This window comes from Equus asinus, chromosome 2 (assembly GCF_041296235.1).
Source record: "Equus asinus isolate D_3611 breed Donkey chromosome 2, EquAss-T2T_v2, whole genome shotgun sequence".
Lineage (NCBI taxonomy): Eukaryota > Metazoa > Chordata > Mammalia > Perissodactyla > Equidae > Equus > Equus asinus.
Genome location: NC_091791.1, coordinates 133587132 through 133603370, shown reverse-complemented (window position 1 = coordinate 133603370; position 16239 = coordinate 133587132). Strand labels below are relative to the sequence as shown.

General features: G+C 51.7%; 1 protein-coding gene across 14 annotated transcripts in view; it reads right to left on the bottom strand.

Annotated features, from left to right (window-relative positions):
• The window catches only part of MEGF11 (multiple EGF like domains 11), a 337396-nt gene that overhangs the window by 20907 nt on the left and 300250 nt on the right, over positions 1 to 16239 (bottom strand). For all 14 annotated transcript variants that reach the window (XR_011498732.1, XM_070499522.1, XM_044764680.2 and 11 more), the window contains 7 exons: positions 14318 to 14438; positions 13281 to 13444; positions 12066 to 12168; positions 6741 to 6887; positions 6232 to 6366; positions 1201 to 1329; positions 72 to 200 (listed from right to left, as the gene is read on the bottom strand). Coding sequence is in view for 13 of the 14 variants with exons in the window: in XM_070499522.1 (XP_070355623.1) it covers positions 72 to 200; positions 1201 to 1329; positions 6232 to 6366; positions 6741 to 6887; positions 12066 to 12168; positions 13281 to 13444; positions 14318 to 14438 (928 nt within the window). In the remaining variant the exon portion in view is untranslated. The remainder of the gene's footprint in view (positions 1 to 71; positions 201 to 1200; positions 1330 to 6231; positions 6367 to 6740; positions 6888 to 12065; positions 12169 to 13280; positions 13445 to 14317; positions 14439 to 16239) is intronic.

The window sequence follows — 16239 nt, the reverse complement described above, 5'->3', positions numbered from 1 at the left end:
GGCCAGACGATGCCTATGGCAGCCAGCAGGCTGCAGCATGAGATTCCGAATAGCTGGGAGGTGGAGCTTACGCTGTGTGCAGAAGAGTCCAGTCCAGCCAGGGGTGCAGTGGCAGGCTCCATCCTCAGCGCTGCAGCTCGCCCCGTTGTGGCAGCTGCATGTGTGGAAGCAGGCAGGGCCCCAGAACCCAGATGGGCAAGCTGGAGGTGGGTGGGATGCAGAGGGTGAGGGCAAGGCAGAGAGGGGCAGACAGAAAGGGAGGGAGAGGAAGGGGGAGTCAGAGCCAAGTTGCCAGGATGCACCCCGGTGGCACTTCCTGGCTTTCAGGGGGCTTAACACACTGTTCACAGATTTCCTTCACTCACCTCTTGGCTCAGTCACCCAAGATTCCCATTAAGCTCAGCATCTCTGCCCACTCCCAGCTCTGAGGGCTCCTGAACCTTCCCTCTTGGCACTGTGATTTGGAGAGTGTGGGTGTGTGATAAACTGTAAACGTTGTGGTTTAAGGTGTGAATACTGTGTGTGCTAGCTTCCCATGAGGATGGGGACTTTCCCAGAGCAGGGACTCTCTTATTTCGGCTGGTGAGTGCCCTGACTATGGCATCTGTGTGTCCTCCATCAGAATGAAAATTCCCTCAGGCCAGGTCATCTAACTGGGACCTCCTTAGGCGCACGGACTGGTCCTCACCCATGAGCTCCACGGGGCAGAGAATGGGTCTCTGTTACCTCTGCATCAGATTGGGTACACCTTAAATGAACAACCCCTGCAATACCCTGTCCAGGCTTATGATGCCCAGGACATCATTCACATGGGCCACCCAGAGGACACCCTCGCCCCTTTGAGGTGACTGCTCTGGCCTCACCTCACTTCCCCACTCCCAAACTCCAGCATGTCAGTCCCTGCCCCTCTACTTCCCCATCTAAATTTAGGGGCTACTCCTTGCTCAGGTGCTAATGGAGTATTAATTCTCAGTATTAATAGTACTATCAACAAAGTCAATACCTTTAACACCAGCAGTTAATAATGCCAGTGATCAGTCCTAATAATTCATCATGTTAGCTATACAGCTAAATGGGACCAAGGTGGACATTTCTATCTACAGGAAATTTCAGCTGTGGGAGGTGGAGGTGCCAGGGACAGAGTTTCTGGGCAAGGAGGGCCTAACCCTGGGTGGGGGACATTCCCAAGGGGCAGCTTACCCTGTGAGCAGTCCTTGCCAATCCATCCGGGGAAACACTGGCAGGAGCCATCGATGGGGCTGCAGGTCCCATTGTTGGCACAGGAGCACAGCTGGGCACAGTCCTGCCCAAAGTGTCCTCCACCACACACTGTGGGCACAGGACAGCCTGGCACCTGCCCTCCCACCTGTACTCCTCAGACCACCACCCATAGCTGCACACCTAAGAGTTCCCGGACCACAGCCATGACCACCCTAGGGTCACAGATCTGGGTGGGAACTGCCCATCTCAGTACCCCCAACACCCCTCTCCATTTGCACATAAATGAGTTCCCCTCTTGTGCCCACAGCTGCATTTCTGGAGAGGCTCTATTAATGATACCCTTTGATAGAGGAAGAGACTGAGGCTCATAGGGGTAGATCACTCCACTTAGGTCTCACGAACAGAAGTGGTAGACTGGGAATCCCACTTCTGCACTCTCAGTCCACTGCTCCCTGCCCTGCTCCACAGCCTTCTGCCTTCCATTACCACGCTTTTGCCAGCATCACTGATCCCATAGCCACAAGGGCAGAGAATGTTTATAGCTGGAAGGAGAGGGACAAATGCAGGGTAGCAGGTCTGTCTGCAGAGAAACTGTTGGAGGACTATTCCTGAATGTCTATCCTTGTCCATCTATTTCCTCTGTCTCTCCGAATCCAACCTGTTCCTCAAGCCTCAGCTCAGCCCCCTCCTCAGGAGAGCCCTCCTCAGTCCACAAGGTGCTCTCTTCCACTGGGTTCCCATGGCATTTGCACTTTGAGTCACTTGTAGGATTTTGGTCCCAGTTCCTCCTGAAGGAGTCACTCCTTGGTCCCTGGAGGAAGGCCTGGTTCCCTTAGCCAGACTTCAAGCTCCTTTAGGACTAGGTCTGAGTGTTAACTGACTAGCTACCTCTCACTGCCCCTGCAGTTCATCCTCCACCTGCTTCCTACAGCTGGAGCACTCCAAAGCACAGCTGTCTTCATGGCACTCCTGTGCCTGCCCGGATAGCCTCAAGTGGCTGCCCATTGCCTCACAATGAAATCTGGATCCTAGAGATCAGCACTTAACCTGCCTCACTCAGACCCATCAGTCACTGGACCACACACCACCTTCCAAATACATGCCTTGTATTTCCTCCTCTATGCCTTCACTCCAGCTGTTCCCTTCCAAAATTTCCCTGACCCTCATGTCCAGCTGTGGAAATCCTACTCTGCCTATAAGACTCAACTGCCACGTCCCCCATGATCCCTCTCTAGTAGACTGCTACTCCTTCAATATCAAGTCTCTTCTTCCTTAGAAGTAGAATCTCGAGTTTTAGCTGGGCTTATGGCCACCTGGAATTTCCTGGAATTTCTTGGGCTCCTGTACAGCTGGGTGTGGCCACGTGACTACGTTCTGGCCAATGGTAAGTGGAAATGCATGACTTTATTTGCCCATTCCTCCTTGTTGAGGGATAATGTAGATTATAGATAAGAACTGTGGACAAAATGACTGGAGCTCAAGCAGCTATCTTTCATCAGAGGTGGAAGCCATATGCTGAGGATGGCAGAATAACGAGAGAGAAGGAGCCTGGGTCCCTGACATCTTTGTACGCTACCCTGCCATTCCCCAATGGCCTACTTCTGGATCTTTTCTTTTTAATGTGTGAGGGGGAAATAATGCTTGTCATTTTCAAGCTAGTTTTTTGGTGTTTTTATGTCACTTATAGCTGAACTTAATCCTAACTGATTCATCCCTCTTCTTTGTCCTGGGGGGTCTGTGTCCCTGTTTGAGCTTCCAGAACCCTCTGTTAGTTTCTTCCCTGGTCTTCTGTTACTATGACTTGTGAACCTGTTTTCAGGCCAGGCCTGTGTCCCGCCTATGTCTGTGTCCCCTACAATGCCTGGAAAAACCACACGGACTCAAGGCATGGTGGCTGAATGTATGGAAATAAACTGGCTGCCCTTTCCTCCCACTTCACTCCCAAGTTCTGCTGGAAAGGCTGAGCTCAGAATTGTCCCCTAGACTATAGGCTTTGTGAGGACAGGGAACTTGGCTCTCTTGTTCTTTGTTGTCTGAGTGCCCAGCACAGTGCCTGAGTATAGCGAACACTCAGGAATTGTTCCAAAATGGTGAAAACACGCCACAGGAGCAGTGACCTTCCAGTGGGTTCTTCTGGGATCAGTGATTTCTGTCCTTTCAAGCTCCTCTCTGTTCACCTTGCCCCCCTCAAAGCCCAGTTCTAGCCAGCCCAAGCTCCTCAAAGAAGGCTTCCTTGCATCTGTTATGGGGGAGGAATTCCTTGAATCTCTGAGGCCCTCAGTTGGCCGAGCCACATGCAGCATCATGGGAAAATGTTGATTTGTGAAGTTCCCCTTCCCCGGGGCCCAGGTCTCTCAAACCTTGGGCTGGTACCCTCTCCTTTATGCCACACTGCCTCATATTGCCAGTCCTTCCCCAACCAGATTGTGGGCACCTGGTGCCTAGCATCCCGTGTCCTCTCTGTGCCTCTCCTGGACATGATTAGCGGTTGGGACAATACGGAAGGCAACATGGTGTACCAGGATCTCCAGTCCAAAGGCTTGGGTTTGGGCCCTAGTTTTATTTATGTATTCAACAAACACTTCTGTGGAGCTTATATGCACCGGATACTGTTCAAAGTGCGTTACAAATATTCGTTCAATTAACCTTGTAACACTCTCAATATTATATACATTCGTTATTACTCTCTATTATTAACTCTACTTTACAAATGAGGAAGCTGAGGGACTGAGAGGTTAAGTAGCTTGCCCAAGGTCACACAGCTAGAATGTTCTGCCACTTACTGGCTAAGTACCTTTGAGCAAACCACATCACCCCTCTTAGTCTCTGTTTCCTCATCTTTGAAATGGGGATGATAACTCTCACCCACTGGCTGCAGGCCATGGTTAACAGCTATGAGCAGGCTGGCTGATTTGGGACCCTACATGTCCTCTGGCAAAAACCTTAGCTCCTTCCAGGTCCACTGCCAGGAGGATGACATGCATCTCACCTGTTTGCAACTTGAGCTTCCTGAAAAGCATGTAGCCCGGCCTCCTCTTCCCTGCTACTGGGAGGTGCTTGCTTTGGGGAACTCATCCCCAGTCCTGGCCCTCTGTGGGAAGTGGGGTGCCAGAGCTGCTCCACCTACCCCCACCCCCAGCTCTGAGCTTCTCTAACAAGACAGTCTTATCTTTGAAGTCTTTCTCACATATACAAGGCTGACAAATTCACCCACGGAACTGCTAATGTGATCAGTCTAATACATTAATTGGTCGACTTCTTGGCTGAATGAAGAGAGGCAAAGAGGGGCGGTGGAGAGAAGGGGGGCTGGTGAAAAGAAAACATCTGGTTATATTTAATCTATGTTTAATGATTCTGCATAAGCAGTGTCTGTAATTTGTAACTCTCTGGAAAACCGGTCATTAGAAAGTGTCAGTTCAATTTTTTACAAGGTTTGAGACTTAACCAGGGCAGTTGCCATTAATAGCAAACTCTATTAGATCTATATGTGGAAAATACTCATTAGGCCAGCGGGCGATAAATCAGACATTGCAAGATCTGAGAGTTACTCCTCGGGCGGCTTAGGTCCCAATTTAGACCCGGCCTATCTGTATTGACGGCTGAGTCTCCGATGTTTAATAAGTAAACCTCGATGTGTCAGATTATGATTAAACTGTCCTAGGAGGGCTGCAAGCAAATGAAACTGTCACATATGTTTCCCTGGGGCCCAAACTTCTCATGACCTCAAAGCATCATGGAGTAAACTTTCTGCTCATACATATTAACGGCCCATACACTTACAAAAATAGCCCAGCTCAGTGATTCTTCATCAAAAGAATCGGTTCCCCTGGGAGGTAGTGAGCTCTCAACGGAAGTATTTAAACAGAGGCCAGATGAGATTCTTGCACAGATGACCTTGAAGTTGCTTTTAGCTCTAAGTTTACCTTGGTCTAAGATCCCTTTGCTTCTTATAGGTTAGAATGCAAATTCTGCAACCTTGTTTTCAAAGCTGTCCTGAAGGCTCCAGACCACCTTCTCAGTCCGCTTTTGCATCCCCAGTCCCCGCCTCCTTCAGCCATTCCCTACTGCTGAACAGTTGCATGTCCAGGCCCTGTGCTTTGCCCAGGCTGTTTCCTCTACCTGGAGCACCTTTGTTCCTTCTTCGTCTTTTAGGCTCAGGCCCAGGTGAAGTCCTGCACAGCATGGAGCCGGCCCCCAAATCCACACTCCCTTGGCTCAACTAAGCTAAGGATGGCAATAAGCAATGGTGTGTGCTGGAGCCAGCTTCTGTCTCTGCACTGGTTGTTGAATATTCAGGAGTTTTGTGTCCAGTGTTAAACCATTGGTACCTTGGGATCAGTCATGGTGGGAATATTTACATCATAGAAATCTGCAAATGTCACAAATCAGGGCTTTTCTCCCACAGAGAGCCAGTTTAGCAGCACACCAATGCAAATAAGCTTTGTCTCCCTTTTCAACTGCAGTTGAGTGCTAGAGGTTGGCTGGAGTTGGTGTTGTGAAGGATTCTGCATTTGAGACAGGAGAACAGGCGGTGAGGGATTAGTGCTGTCGGGCCTGAGTGTGAGGAGAAGGGGCCAGGAAGTTGCCATCTCCAGCTGAAGCCAGATCTGTCTCCTCTGAGCTCCCACCGCATTCTCTGCCTTTACCACTTGGCACTCAGCATAAGCCATTTGGGGCCACTTCTTATGTGGACCTCATCTGCACTTATTTCATTTTTCATCCATTTAGCATGGGCTTTGGAGTCAGAATTTGTTTCTCAGCTCTGCCACTTGCTAGCTGTGAGATCATGGAGAAGTCATTCGACCTCTCTGAGCCTGTTCCTATAACTGCATAACAGCTTTGTCTCACTCCCTCTGGTGACCCAATTCTTAGAAAGGTAGTCCCAAGCCCTGCAGAGGCAAAGAGCTGCCCCCAGAGTTTGGTGAGAATCCCCACACCCTTCCTTCCCTGCCACTTCCCTCCCAGGACTCCCCACCTCCCAGGTCCATGCCTTCCACCAGGAGACAGTACCTTGGTTGCAGAGGGCTCCAGAGAATCCAGGGAGGCACTCACAGATGCCGCTGACATGGTGGCAGGGCCCACTGCTGTGCACGCAGAGAGGGCACGGCTGGGCGCAGCCATGGCCATAGAACCCGGGGGGGCAGACTGGGGGTGAAGGGGAGATGTGGTCAACAGCTCAAGGGGCCCCAGCCAGCCTGGCTACCCCTCTGGTCCCGCATAGTGATGAAGAGAGGTTCCTCAAAAGTATGGGGAGAGCCGTACCCGCCCCACAACTTGGAGGGCCCGTCCCTTTCTGCAGAGAGGACCTGTGGTCTGGTCCTGTTTCCACTGAGGAGCAGGGCTGGGCCTTGAGCTTGGGGATGGAAAAGCCAGGGCAGGGAGCGAGGGGAATAGAGGGAGAAATTTGATGGTGGCTGACTCAGAGCCCAGCCTCTCTCAGGGCAGGACTAGTTCCAACTGGGAAGGGGTGGGGAGGAGGAGCCGTCCAAGGTCTGTGAGATGGGGGTGCTGAGCCTTACTTCTCTGGCATAAGGGTCCTCGGAAGCCAGGGGCACACTCGCAGCTCCCATCCTCTGGGGAGCAGGAGCCACCGTTCTCACAGCTGCAGGAGACGGAGCAGTTGGGGCCCCAGCGACCGGGCGGACATGTGCTGTCACAGCGGATGCCTGTGGGCCAGAGGCAGACTCAGGTCAGAGGTGATGGGGTGAGGGCAAAAGGAAGACTGATAGGAAGGGGGCACCGTGCAGTATGAAGAGGTGGAGGCAAGCACAGTGCAGCCGGGAACATGGAGGAAAGCCCTAGCCGAGGCCTGGCTGGTCAAGGAGGGCTTCCAGAAAGGGGTGATACCCAAACTGAGTCTTAAGGGCCAAGGAGGAATTGACAAGGTCAAGGAAACTCTATGTGCAAAGAGCAGGAAGCAGGAGAGAGAATCGTGCCTTGAAAGAAAATCTAACGCAGTGTGGCTGAACCATAAAGCACAAAATGGGGTATGGCAAGAGAGGAGACTGGGTGACTAAGAGGGGACCAGATCATGAAAGGCCTCTTTTGTTTGGACATCTTAGTTGGTTATCCAAGGTTAGGCTTGGGAGAAACCAACAATGGGGCAGGTGAGTGGCGTTACTGGGGGCTGCACAAGCTGGGAGTGAGCTCTGTGACACCCGCATAAGTCCAGGAGGGACTGGTCCTTGCCGGGTCCCAGCCAACCAGCCCCGGGGTGGGGGCCCAGAGAGTGGGCGGCTCTTTTCAGACTCTTTTGACCACAGTCCTCAGTGCAATATGTATTTTATATCATATGTGCGCACATATGTATAATAGAAACCGACGGTTTGCAAAACAACATTTTCTGTCACTGTGTGTGATGTACTCTGATGTTTTCTGTGCACTGTGATGTATTCTATTAATAATAATAAAAAAAAACTAGTTGTGACCCAAGAAATTGACTTAATGACCCTCAGTTTGACAAACAGTGGTCTATGGGGGAACGGACGGAATTTCTCAATAAGGAGGAGGAGGAAAGGCCTACCTCGTCTTTTTGAGCTGAGATAGAGGAAATGTGTACTGGGGTGATTACAGCCCAAAGGCTAGGAAGGAATTTCAGAAGGCCTGAGGCTGAAGGCCCCAGCTCTGGGTGAGGTTTCCTCTCGGGCAGCAAAGGCTTCCAGTCTGACATGCATTAGGTGAATGGACCGTGTGGACCCAGGAGACCGGCTTGGCTTTGGAAGGTGAATATCAGAGGCTCAAAGAGGAGCAGAATTAGTTTAAAAATCATGTCTGCCTTATTATAAGGACAGGGATTGTGAAAAAGAGAAAGAGGGAGGAGGACATTCAGGCCCAGTGAACAGAGCCAGCCCAAGCAGTGGAAGGAGAGCAGTGGGACCAATTTAGAGGCAGGCTGGAATTGTACAAGTCCACCTGAGCTGTTGTGGAAGGGGGGGCGGGCGTGCAGAACAGCCGGGAGAGAGCGGAGAGGGAGGGGATGCAACAGGCTTCACTCATCCTCCAGTGCTCAGTCTAGTCTGGCGCCCTCGCTCCCTCCCTGGGCCTCCCTCCCTGTGACATATCAATTGTGCAGCAAGGTGGGCCTTCAGATGACGCTGTCCAGCAAATGAGGCCTCTGTAAGGAGGAAGCGGGGACCTCCTCCCCAGGGAATGGGATCTTTCCCCAGTGAGAATCTAGGGGGCACATTTCACCCGTCGATGTAGGTCTCTCGCTGTCGAGTTTCAGGTGCTCAAAAGGTGAACCCTGGACAAGCAGCATGGACTGACCCAAGGGGAGCCTGGGGAAGGGGCACCCATGAAGCTGTTCAAAGCTTTGGCTCCCTCTCCAAGTTCCCCCTTCTTTAGGCACACCAAAAGCTGTGATCTGCCCCAAGGAATTGTTTTGCCTGTAGTGGCTGAAAACCCAGGATCAGACTGCAGGCTGAGGGACTCTGCCATTCTTGGGAGGCACGCAGGACGAAGGCCAAGCGCCACTGTCTGACAGGGGCCTCTGATCCCACCTGTGCCTCCAGCACTCTGCAGGCTGACCAAGGCACGTGTGTCACACATCAACACTGCTCTTTCCTGAAACTATATGCAGATATTACTGTGATTAATAAAACACAATGCATACCAAAGCACCCCTGAATTCATGGCAGCCTGTTGCTATTATGTTTTCTTCCAATTGATGGACACACACTCATGTGTGGAATCCTCAAAATGTTTTCATGTGAAAAAGGGGTCCTCTTTCTTGGAGATTGAGAACCGTGGGTGGAAGGTGACTATGGTCAGATTGCAGGTGGCTGCAAGGGCCCACTGGGTTCTAGGGTTTGGCAATTATTTTATTCCAGGGCTGGCTCTGTGGGAGTGGGGCTCCTGTCTGAGGTTCTTATACATTCTAAGGGCTCTCCGGAACTTAAGACACTGGGGCCTAAGTGGGGAGAATGGTCCAGGGTTCCCCCCTGCATGGAGTGCCCTACTTCTTCAGGTGTGGTCACAGGGGCTGATGGTGGCCTGGTGGGACACTCTCTGACCACAGCTTCTGAAGAGGCACAGCTTCACCAGTGACCTTCTCTAGGCCCTGCTTTCCCCGTAGTTGAATGGGGATCATAATCCCCGGTAGAGGTCCCTTCCCTTCTGACCCCTAGGGAATCTCCCTGCTTTATTTTTCAGGACCCCCTACACATCTGTATTGGTGGGTAAAGCTAAGCTAAGAATCCATATATTGTGAGCTCTAGTTCATGCCACAAGGCCAGCAGCAACTCAGCAGCCCACATCCTTCTGGGTCTGCTTAGGGCCCTCCTTCTCCAGGAAGCCCTCCCAGATGTCTGCCCAGGGATTCAAACATCTCTTTGATAGTCAGTGGCATACAGCTTTTTCTCTACCTATTATTTGAATGTTTCATACATATGAGTCCTGTCTCCCTTACTAGCAATTTGAAGACAGGGACCATGGTTTACTGACACTTCTGACCCTCCTTATTTGGTGCTTCTAATGGATAAGGATGCCATCTTGGTCATTTTTGCATCTACAGTGCCCAGCACAGTGTCTGACACGTAGGTACTCAAGAACTATTGCTGTTAGTGAATTTTGCCATTTATTGCTGGGCCCAACATGGTGCTGGGCATGGTAGCTGCCAAATAAAGACTTGGTGATTGCTGGAGTGAATAAATGCTAATTGAAGGAATAAATGGCTCCCCTTTACAAGACAATCCTGTGTCTCGCATCCTATTAGCACTAATGTCCTGAGACCTTGGGCAACTCCCTTTCCTGTCTGCAGTGTGAGGAGGTTGGAGTAGATCATCTCTCAGGTCTCCTTCACTTCAAGGGGAAGAGCCAAATATGGTTATAGCCCAGCTTCTTTCAATTTATTTCAATAGACATTTAATAAGCATCTACTATGTGCAGGGCAGGGGGAATGAGACATGATGTCAGTCGTCAAGAAGCCTGCAGCTTATGGGGGCGAGGGGAGAAGACAGGCACACCCTTAGGGCAGAGCAAAACCGGTGTTGAGCCAAGGTGCAAGCCATATGCCAGGGGCTGGGACAGACTTCTGGGGGCAGCGGAGGGTGGGGAGCGCTTACTGAGCAGGAGGCCAGGCCTGGACCCCTCCCCTCCCTATCCCTCCTTGGTCTCTATTTGCATGACAAACCTCAGGACATCAATCGCTCCTTTGAAATGACTTCAGGACCTTGTTTGGGGAAATTAGCTTTAGAACAGCAGAGGCCTTGCTGAAAGGTTGTCCATCAAAGAGGGAATTTTTAAGCACCAGATGTCATTGAAATCTTACCGGCTCACTCAAAATTAAGGCAACGAAGAATTGAAGTGGATTTCCACTTGGCTCCAGCTAAGAGTCTAGGGTACCGGTGACCAGGGTGGAGCCTTGCTCTGTACTAAGGGGCAGGGCAGGGGAGTGAGGCCGGAGATGCTACAGAGGAAGCAATGTCCCTGGCCCTCAGCTGCTCAGAAACTTTCTGGTTATGGAGAACAGAGGCTGCTCAGTAACATAGTGTGAATTATTTATCTGAGGACCTACACTGCCAGCAATGCCTGTATTTCTTTCTCCTTGCTGTCCACCACTGTGGGACTGGATTCATTCACACAGCACATCATTATTAACCACTTCCTGTATTCAGGGCTTACATTTACTGAGCACTTCCTATGTGCCAGGCACTGTTAGCACTTACAGGTATTAACTCATTTAAACTTCAAAATGACCCTGTGGTTGCAAGGATTATAATTATCTGCATTTTATGGATGGAGAATTCAGGCCCTGAGTGGTTAAATGACTTGCCCAAGGCCACAAATCCAGGCAGTCTGGCTCCAGCTCCATGTTCTTAACCAGTGTCATCTATATCTCAGTGGGTGGCAAGCAGTGAATACAGTGGTAAACAAGACAGATGTGGTTCATGGCAATGGGCTCCAGAGAGCTGATGGTCAAGTTGGGGAGGCAGACAATAAATAAATAGTTACTCAAATCAGATTTCAGTGACAATTGGGGAAAAGTGTAGGGTATTATACGAATTAATAAAAGGGGCTCTTACATCGTCTTGGCCAGGTTAGGGAGGTGGGATGTAGCAGGGGGAGAGAGGCCTCCCAGAGGAAGGAAGCTGTCAGTTGAAATCTGGGGGATGAGAAAGCATTATCAAGTGAAGAGGAAAGGAGAGAGTGATGCCGGCAGAGGGAATGCACATACGAAGGCCTGGAGTCAGGAAGGTGGTTGGCCTGGGTGGCTGGAGTGTAGAGTGATGGGAGGGGGCAAAAGAGAGGTGGAGGAGTTGTGCAGGGCCCAATCCTGTGGGCCCCGGCCACTGGAAGGATTTCAGATTTTATGTGAGTGCCTTGGGAAGCCAGTGAGGTGTTCTCTGAGCAGGGGCTGATGTGAACAGATCTAGGTTTTGGAAAGTTCACTCCGGCCACCACGTGCAGATTGGATGCAGCTGGGCAACAGAGGAGGCCCAGGGGCCAAGTAGGAGGCCGAGGCAGTGCCGGCTGAGAGATGGTGCTCGGTGGACCAGGATGGTGGCAGTGGGATGGAGAGAAGTGGATGGATTCGCTAAGTGTTTAGGAGGTAGGCTGCCAGGACACATGTAGGGACCAGGAGTCTGAGCCTGGGCTAAGGAGAAAGTCCCTTGTCCCCTTCCACCATATCCTCTGCAAACACAGATTAAGCACCTAGACCTTTGTCTGATTTTTCACTGGTGTCCCCCTACCCCTTAGAACAGAGCCCCCAGAGGAAGTGGAGGGAAAGGTGCATATGCAGGGAGAAGCAGAAGTGAAGGAGGGAGAGAACGGTCAGGAGAAGCAGGAGGATACCAAGGACCAGGCTCCACAGGCCCTGGTGGTGGAGAGGCAGAGGGGGTTACCTGTCCATCCAGACAGGCAGCAGCAGTGGCCTGTGATGGGGTCGCAGCCATCGGCGTGGCTGCAGTCACAGCGCTCACTGCAGTTCAGCCCAAATGTGCCATCCTGTGGAGAGAAGGGGGAGAGAGAGCTGCTCAGACCTAGACCCCGGTTTACACACTCCGGTTGGATTTTGATGAGAAAACTGAGCCACTGCCCCACAAGAATGCAGAGAGCCCGGGGCTGGAGCATGGTGGGAGCACTTTTTATAACTGGGGATCAACATGGCCATGAAGCCACTGCAAATAATTCTTTGGTTGCATTAACAAGAGGATGGGGCTTGGAAGGAGGAAGGTGATGGTCCTGCCGCACTTCTCAATGGTCAAGCTCAGAGGATTGTACTGATCGCTAATTAAAATTGTAAATGAAAATATACTTTGCAAATCGTAAAACATTGATCATATGTGAGGAATGGCTATATTTATTCTTTGTTACTGGGAAAGAAGGTTGCAACCAACATTTGTTGCATGCTCACTAGGTGCCAAGAGCCTTACATTACTCATTTCTCTTAATTCTCATAACAACTCTATGAGATGGTTGCATTATATGCACAATTTAAAGATGAGAAATAGGGTTAGAGAGGTGAAGTAATGTTCTCAAGGTAACACTTAGAATGTGGGAAAGCCAGGATTTGAACCCAGGACTGTAGGACTCATTCAACAATATCACATCAATTAATTTATTTGTGTTTTAGATTAAGATCCAGTGATTAAGTCTGGGTGGTTATTGCTGGATAGTGCTTGATTTTGTCCTCCCACACCCTAATCATAAAATTATAGACTGTTGGAACAAAAAGAAGCTTAGATGTTATCTATCAAGGAATGGCAACTCTGATGGATTAGTAAGGGCTGCCCTGTAGCACTGTGTAATGAAGGATTCTGAAGCTGCATTTGGGCTCAGGTACGCGTGTCAGAGTCAATAACGTTAGAGCAGCAAGGGGAAAGTGATGCCACATTGCTACATCTGCCAAGTATTTGCCATTTTACAGATGAGAGGGCTGAGGCCCAAAGTAGGAAAGTGGCCACAGAGAGGTCAGAACTAGGGCTGAGCCCTGAATCCAAGTGTCCCACCATCTCGTTCAGTGCTCTTTTCCGTGTACCTCTGCGGACAAAGTCACCATAGGGAAAGGACCTGCGGGATGCTGGGCCTACCAGGCCTTCCCCGTCCTGGGCACTCACCGGGCAGGGCAGTTCACAGGTGTCCCCCAGCCAGCCGGGCGTGCAGGAGCAGGAGCCATCTGTGGGGCTGCAGGCCGCCCCATTGGCACAGATGCAGCTCTCGTTGCAGTTCAGGCCCCAAGTCCCACTGGGGCACGGATGGGTGCAGTCGACACCCTGCCACCCTGCGGGGAGGGAAAGGGACTGTCATCTCTCCATCCGGGCCCAGCAGAGCTTTCTGCCCATCTCCCAGCTCCGCACAAGGCATCCCACCCTAACCATGGCTCCTCTGATCGCTGGGTTAGAACACATTCCACACAGTCTGCTCAGAAACACAGCACAGCTGTTAAGAGAGCTGGGGCTTGAACCCGGTCTCCTGCCTCTCCGTTCTCACTGTTTTTGCTGTAGGTGGATGATCCCACCTGGGACCCCCAGCCAAAATGGAGTCAGGCAGCTTATCTCAGGACCCTTTGTTTTCAGGACAGGCTGGTTTCCCATTCTGAGGCTGATCACTAGCCTGCTTGCTCTCAGATCCATTTCTCCCTTCATCTGCTCTATTCTGTGTCACAGGGGGCCAACCCCTGCAGCTGCGTACCCCGGGCTCCCCCTAAGCTGACTCCCACAGTGCTTGCCAGTGGGAGACCTGGCCCACAGACTGGAGGGCGGGAGCAGGAGAGACACCATTATCTCCTCTTCTCTCTCTGCCTTGGGCAGGGCCTCTGGTGGTGGCTGTGTCTCCCTCATGCTCCAGCACTACCATGCAGCCCTCTGTCCATGTCCCAGCTCCCGCCAGGTGGCCCTCACTCCAGGCTCGGGGAAGTCCACTTCCTCCCTTTGACCCTCCTGCCTCGGGTGGTAGCAGCTTCCCCACAGTTGCTAGTCTCACATTCCTGCTGTTGGAGTCCCTGGCACGGGTTTCCTTGGCTGCAACCTGACATATGAGCTCCTTGATCCTGCATGTGGGTGGGCAGGGCAGGAGCAGCCCAGACCCCTCATCCAGCAGCCACCTGGGCGGTGTCCACATCTGAGGTGGATGGGATTGGGAAAGAGCACATTACCCTCCTTGCAGGTGCAGGACCCATCCACCGGGGAGCAGGTGCCACCGTTGTTACAGCTACAAACGGACGAGCAGTTGGGGCCATAGGTCCCCGCTGCACAGGGAACCGCACAGACCTCTCCCTGGAAAAGGAGGAGGTAGATTGTGGATCAGAGGCTGCCCCATGCTGGGTGGCTGTGGGAGGCAGAATAACGACCCCCCACTCCCCACCCAGGACGTCAGTGTTCTAATGCCCGGAACCTGTGAATATGTGACCTTACATGGCAGAAGGGACTTTGCAGATGTGATTAAGGACCTTGAGGTGGGAAGAGTATTTGGATTGTCCGGGTGGGCCTGAAGTAATCACATGAGTCCTTACATGCGGAACATGACCAAAGAGGCTGGTCAGAGAGAGACGCCATGAGGAGTCCTCCCCCTGCCTGCGCTCACTTGGAAGATGGAGTAAGAGGTCACGAGCCAAGGAATGCAGTGGCCTCTGGAAGCTAAGATCAACCCTCCTTTTACAGCCAGCAAGAAAATGGGGAGCTTGGTCCTACAACCCTAGGAATTGAACTCCGCCGACAACCCCAGTGAGCAGGAAACGGGTTCTCCCCTAGCACCTCCAAAGGAACACAGCCTGCCAACGCCTTGACTTTAGTCCGGCGGGATCACACCAGGCTTCTGACTACAGAGGTGTGAGAGAATAAATTTGTGTTGTCCTAAGCCACTGCGTTTGTTAGAGCAGTGACAGGAAACTACTACAGAGATTCCAGACTACAGCTCCAGGATGGGCAAAGCCCCCAGGGAACTTGACCCCTGAGTCTGTATTAGGTCACGCCAGCAAAGAATTTAACCCTTGCTTCTCAGTCTTATTTGATTCTCACCAACAATCCCACAACACAGATAATAACATCTATCCCCATTTACCCGAACCTCCAAGAAGTTAAACATAAATAACAATAGCTGATGCTTATGGAGGCTTTCTCAGTATCAGGCACCATGCATGCATCATCCCATTTAAAGCTCACAATACTCTCAGGAGACAGGAACCATTGCCTCAGCATTATTCCCACTTAATGGAGAAAGCAATTGTATGGAGAAGTCAGGTAACTCAGCCCAGGTCATGGGGCTAACAATGGTTGATCTCTATTGGAACCCAGGCTGGCTGCTCAACCATTCTGTTACCAGGCGTCACAAACCGGCGTCTCTGGAAAGTGTTCTCAGAGACGGAGACCAGCGAGCTCTTCAGAACCTTCCCAGTGAGAAGTAAAGGAGGCAGGACTGGGCAGAGGGAGAAATTGAACTGAGGCCTCAGCTGATGTGCCAGGAGGCTCTGGAGGGTGGCCCTTAGAATTGTCCCCCCAGGGAAGGGAGGGAGAGCCCTTATACCCCCACCAGTCTTCGGCTAGCCACTGCCTCAGGGAAGGGGGTGTGACTTCAGGTGCATTGTGTTCTTTGAGGGCAATTTCTGGGAGCCCTAAGTTCCCTGCAGCTGGGGAGAAAGGAGTGCCTGCGTCCTGAACTGTGAGTCTGGTGGCGCACGACAGCATCCACTACACTGGCTCCAGCAAAGAGCTCAGAGTGAGGGTAAGTCACAGGGCAGGGGGGACCAGGAATGGGGACTTCAGAGGCCTTGAGGGGTGGAACGTTCAGTTGATCAGAGAAGAGTCGGGTAAAAGCAGTCCAGGTGGGAGAGTGTGGATGAGAGTGCAGAGGGGTATGAGAGCTGGGATGTTCTAGGGGCGCTGGAGGGAGAAGCTTACCTAGGGAGGGGCCAGAGAGATGTTTAAAAGGGGAGTTGGGAGCCTTGAATGCCAGGTAAGGGCGTTTGGGCTTTCCTCCCTGAGTCCTCCATGACATGCCTCCTTCCCTACTCAAGAACCCACTTTGGGGCTGTCTGCTCGGGAGCATGTGGTCACTGGATGCTGAATTCCCACTGTGTTC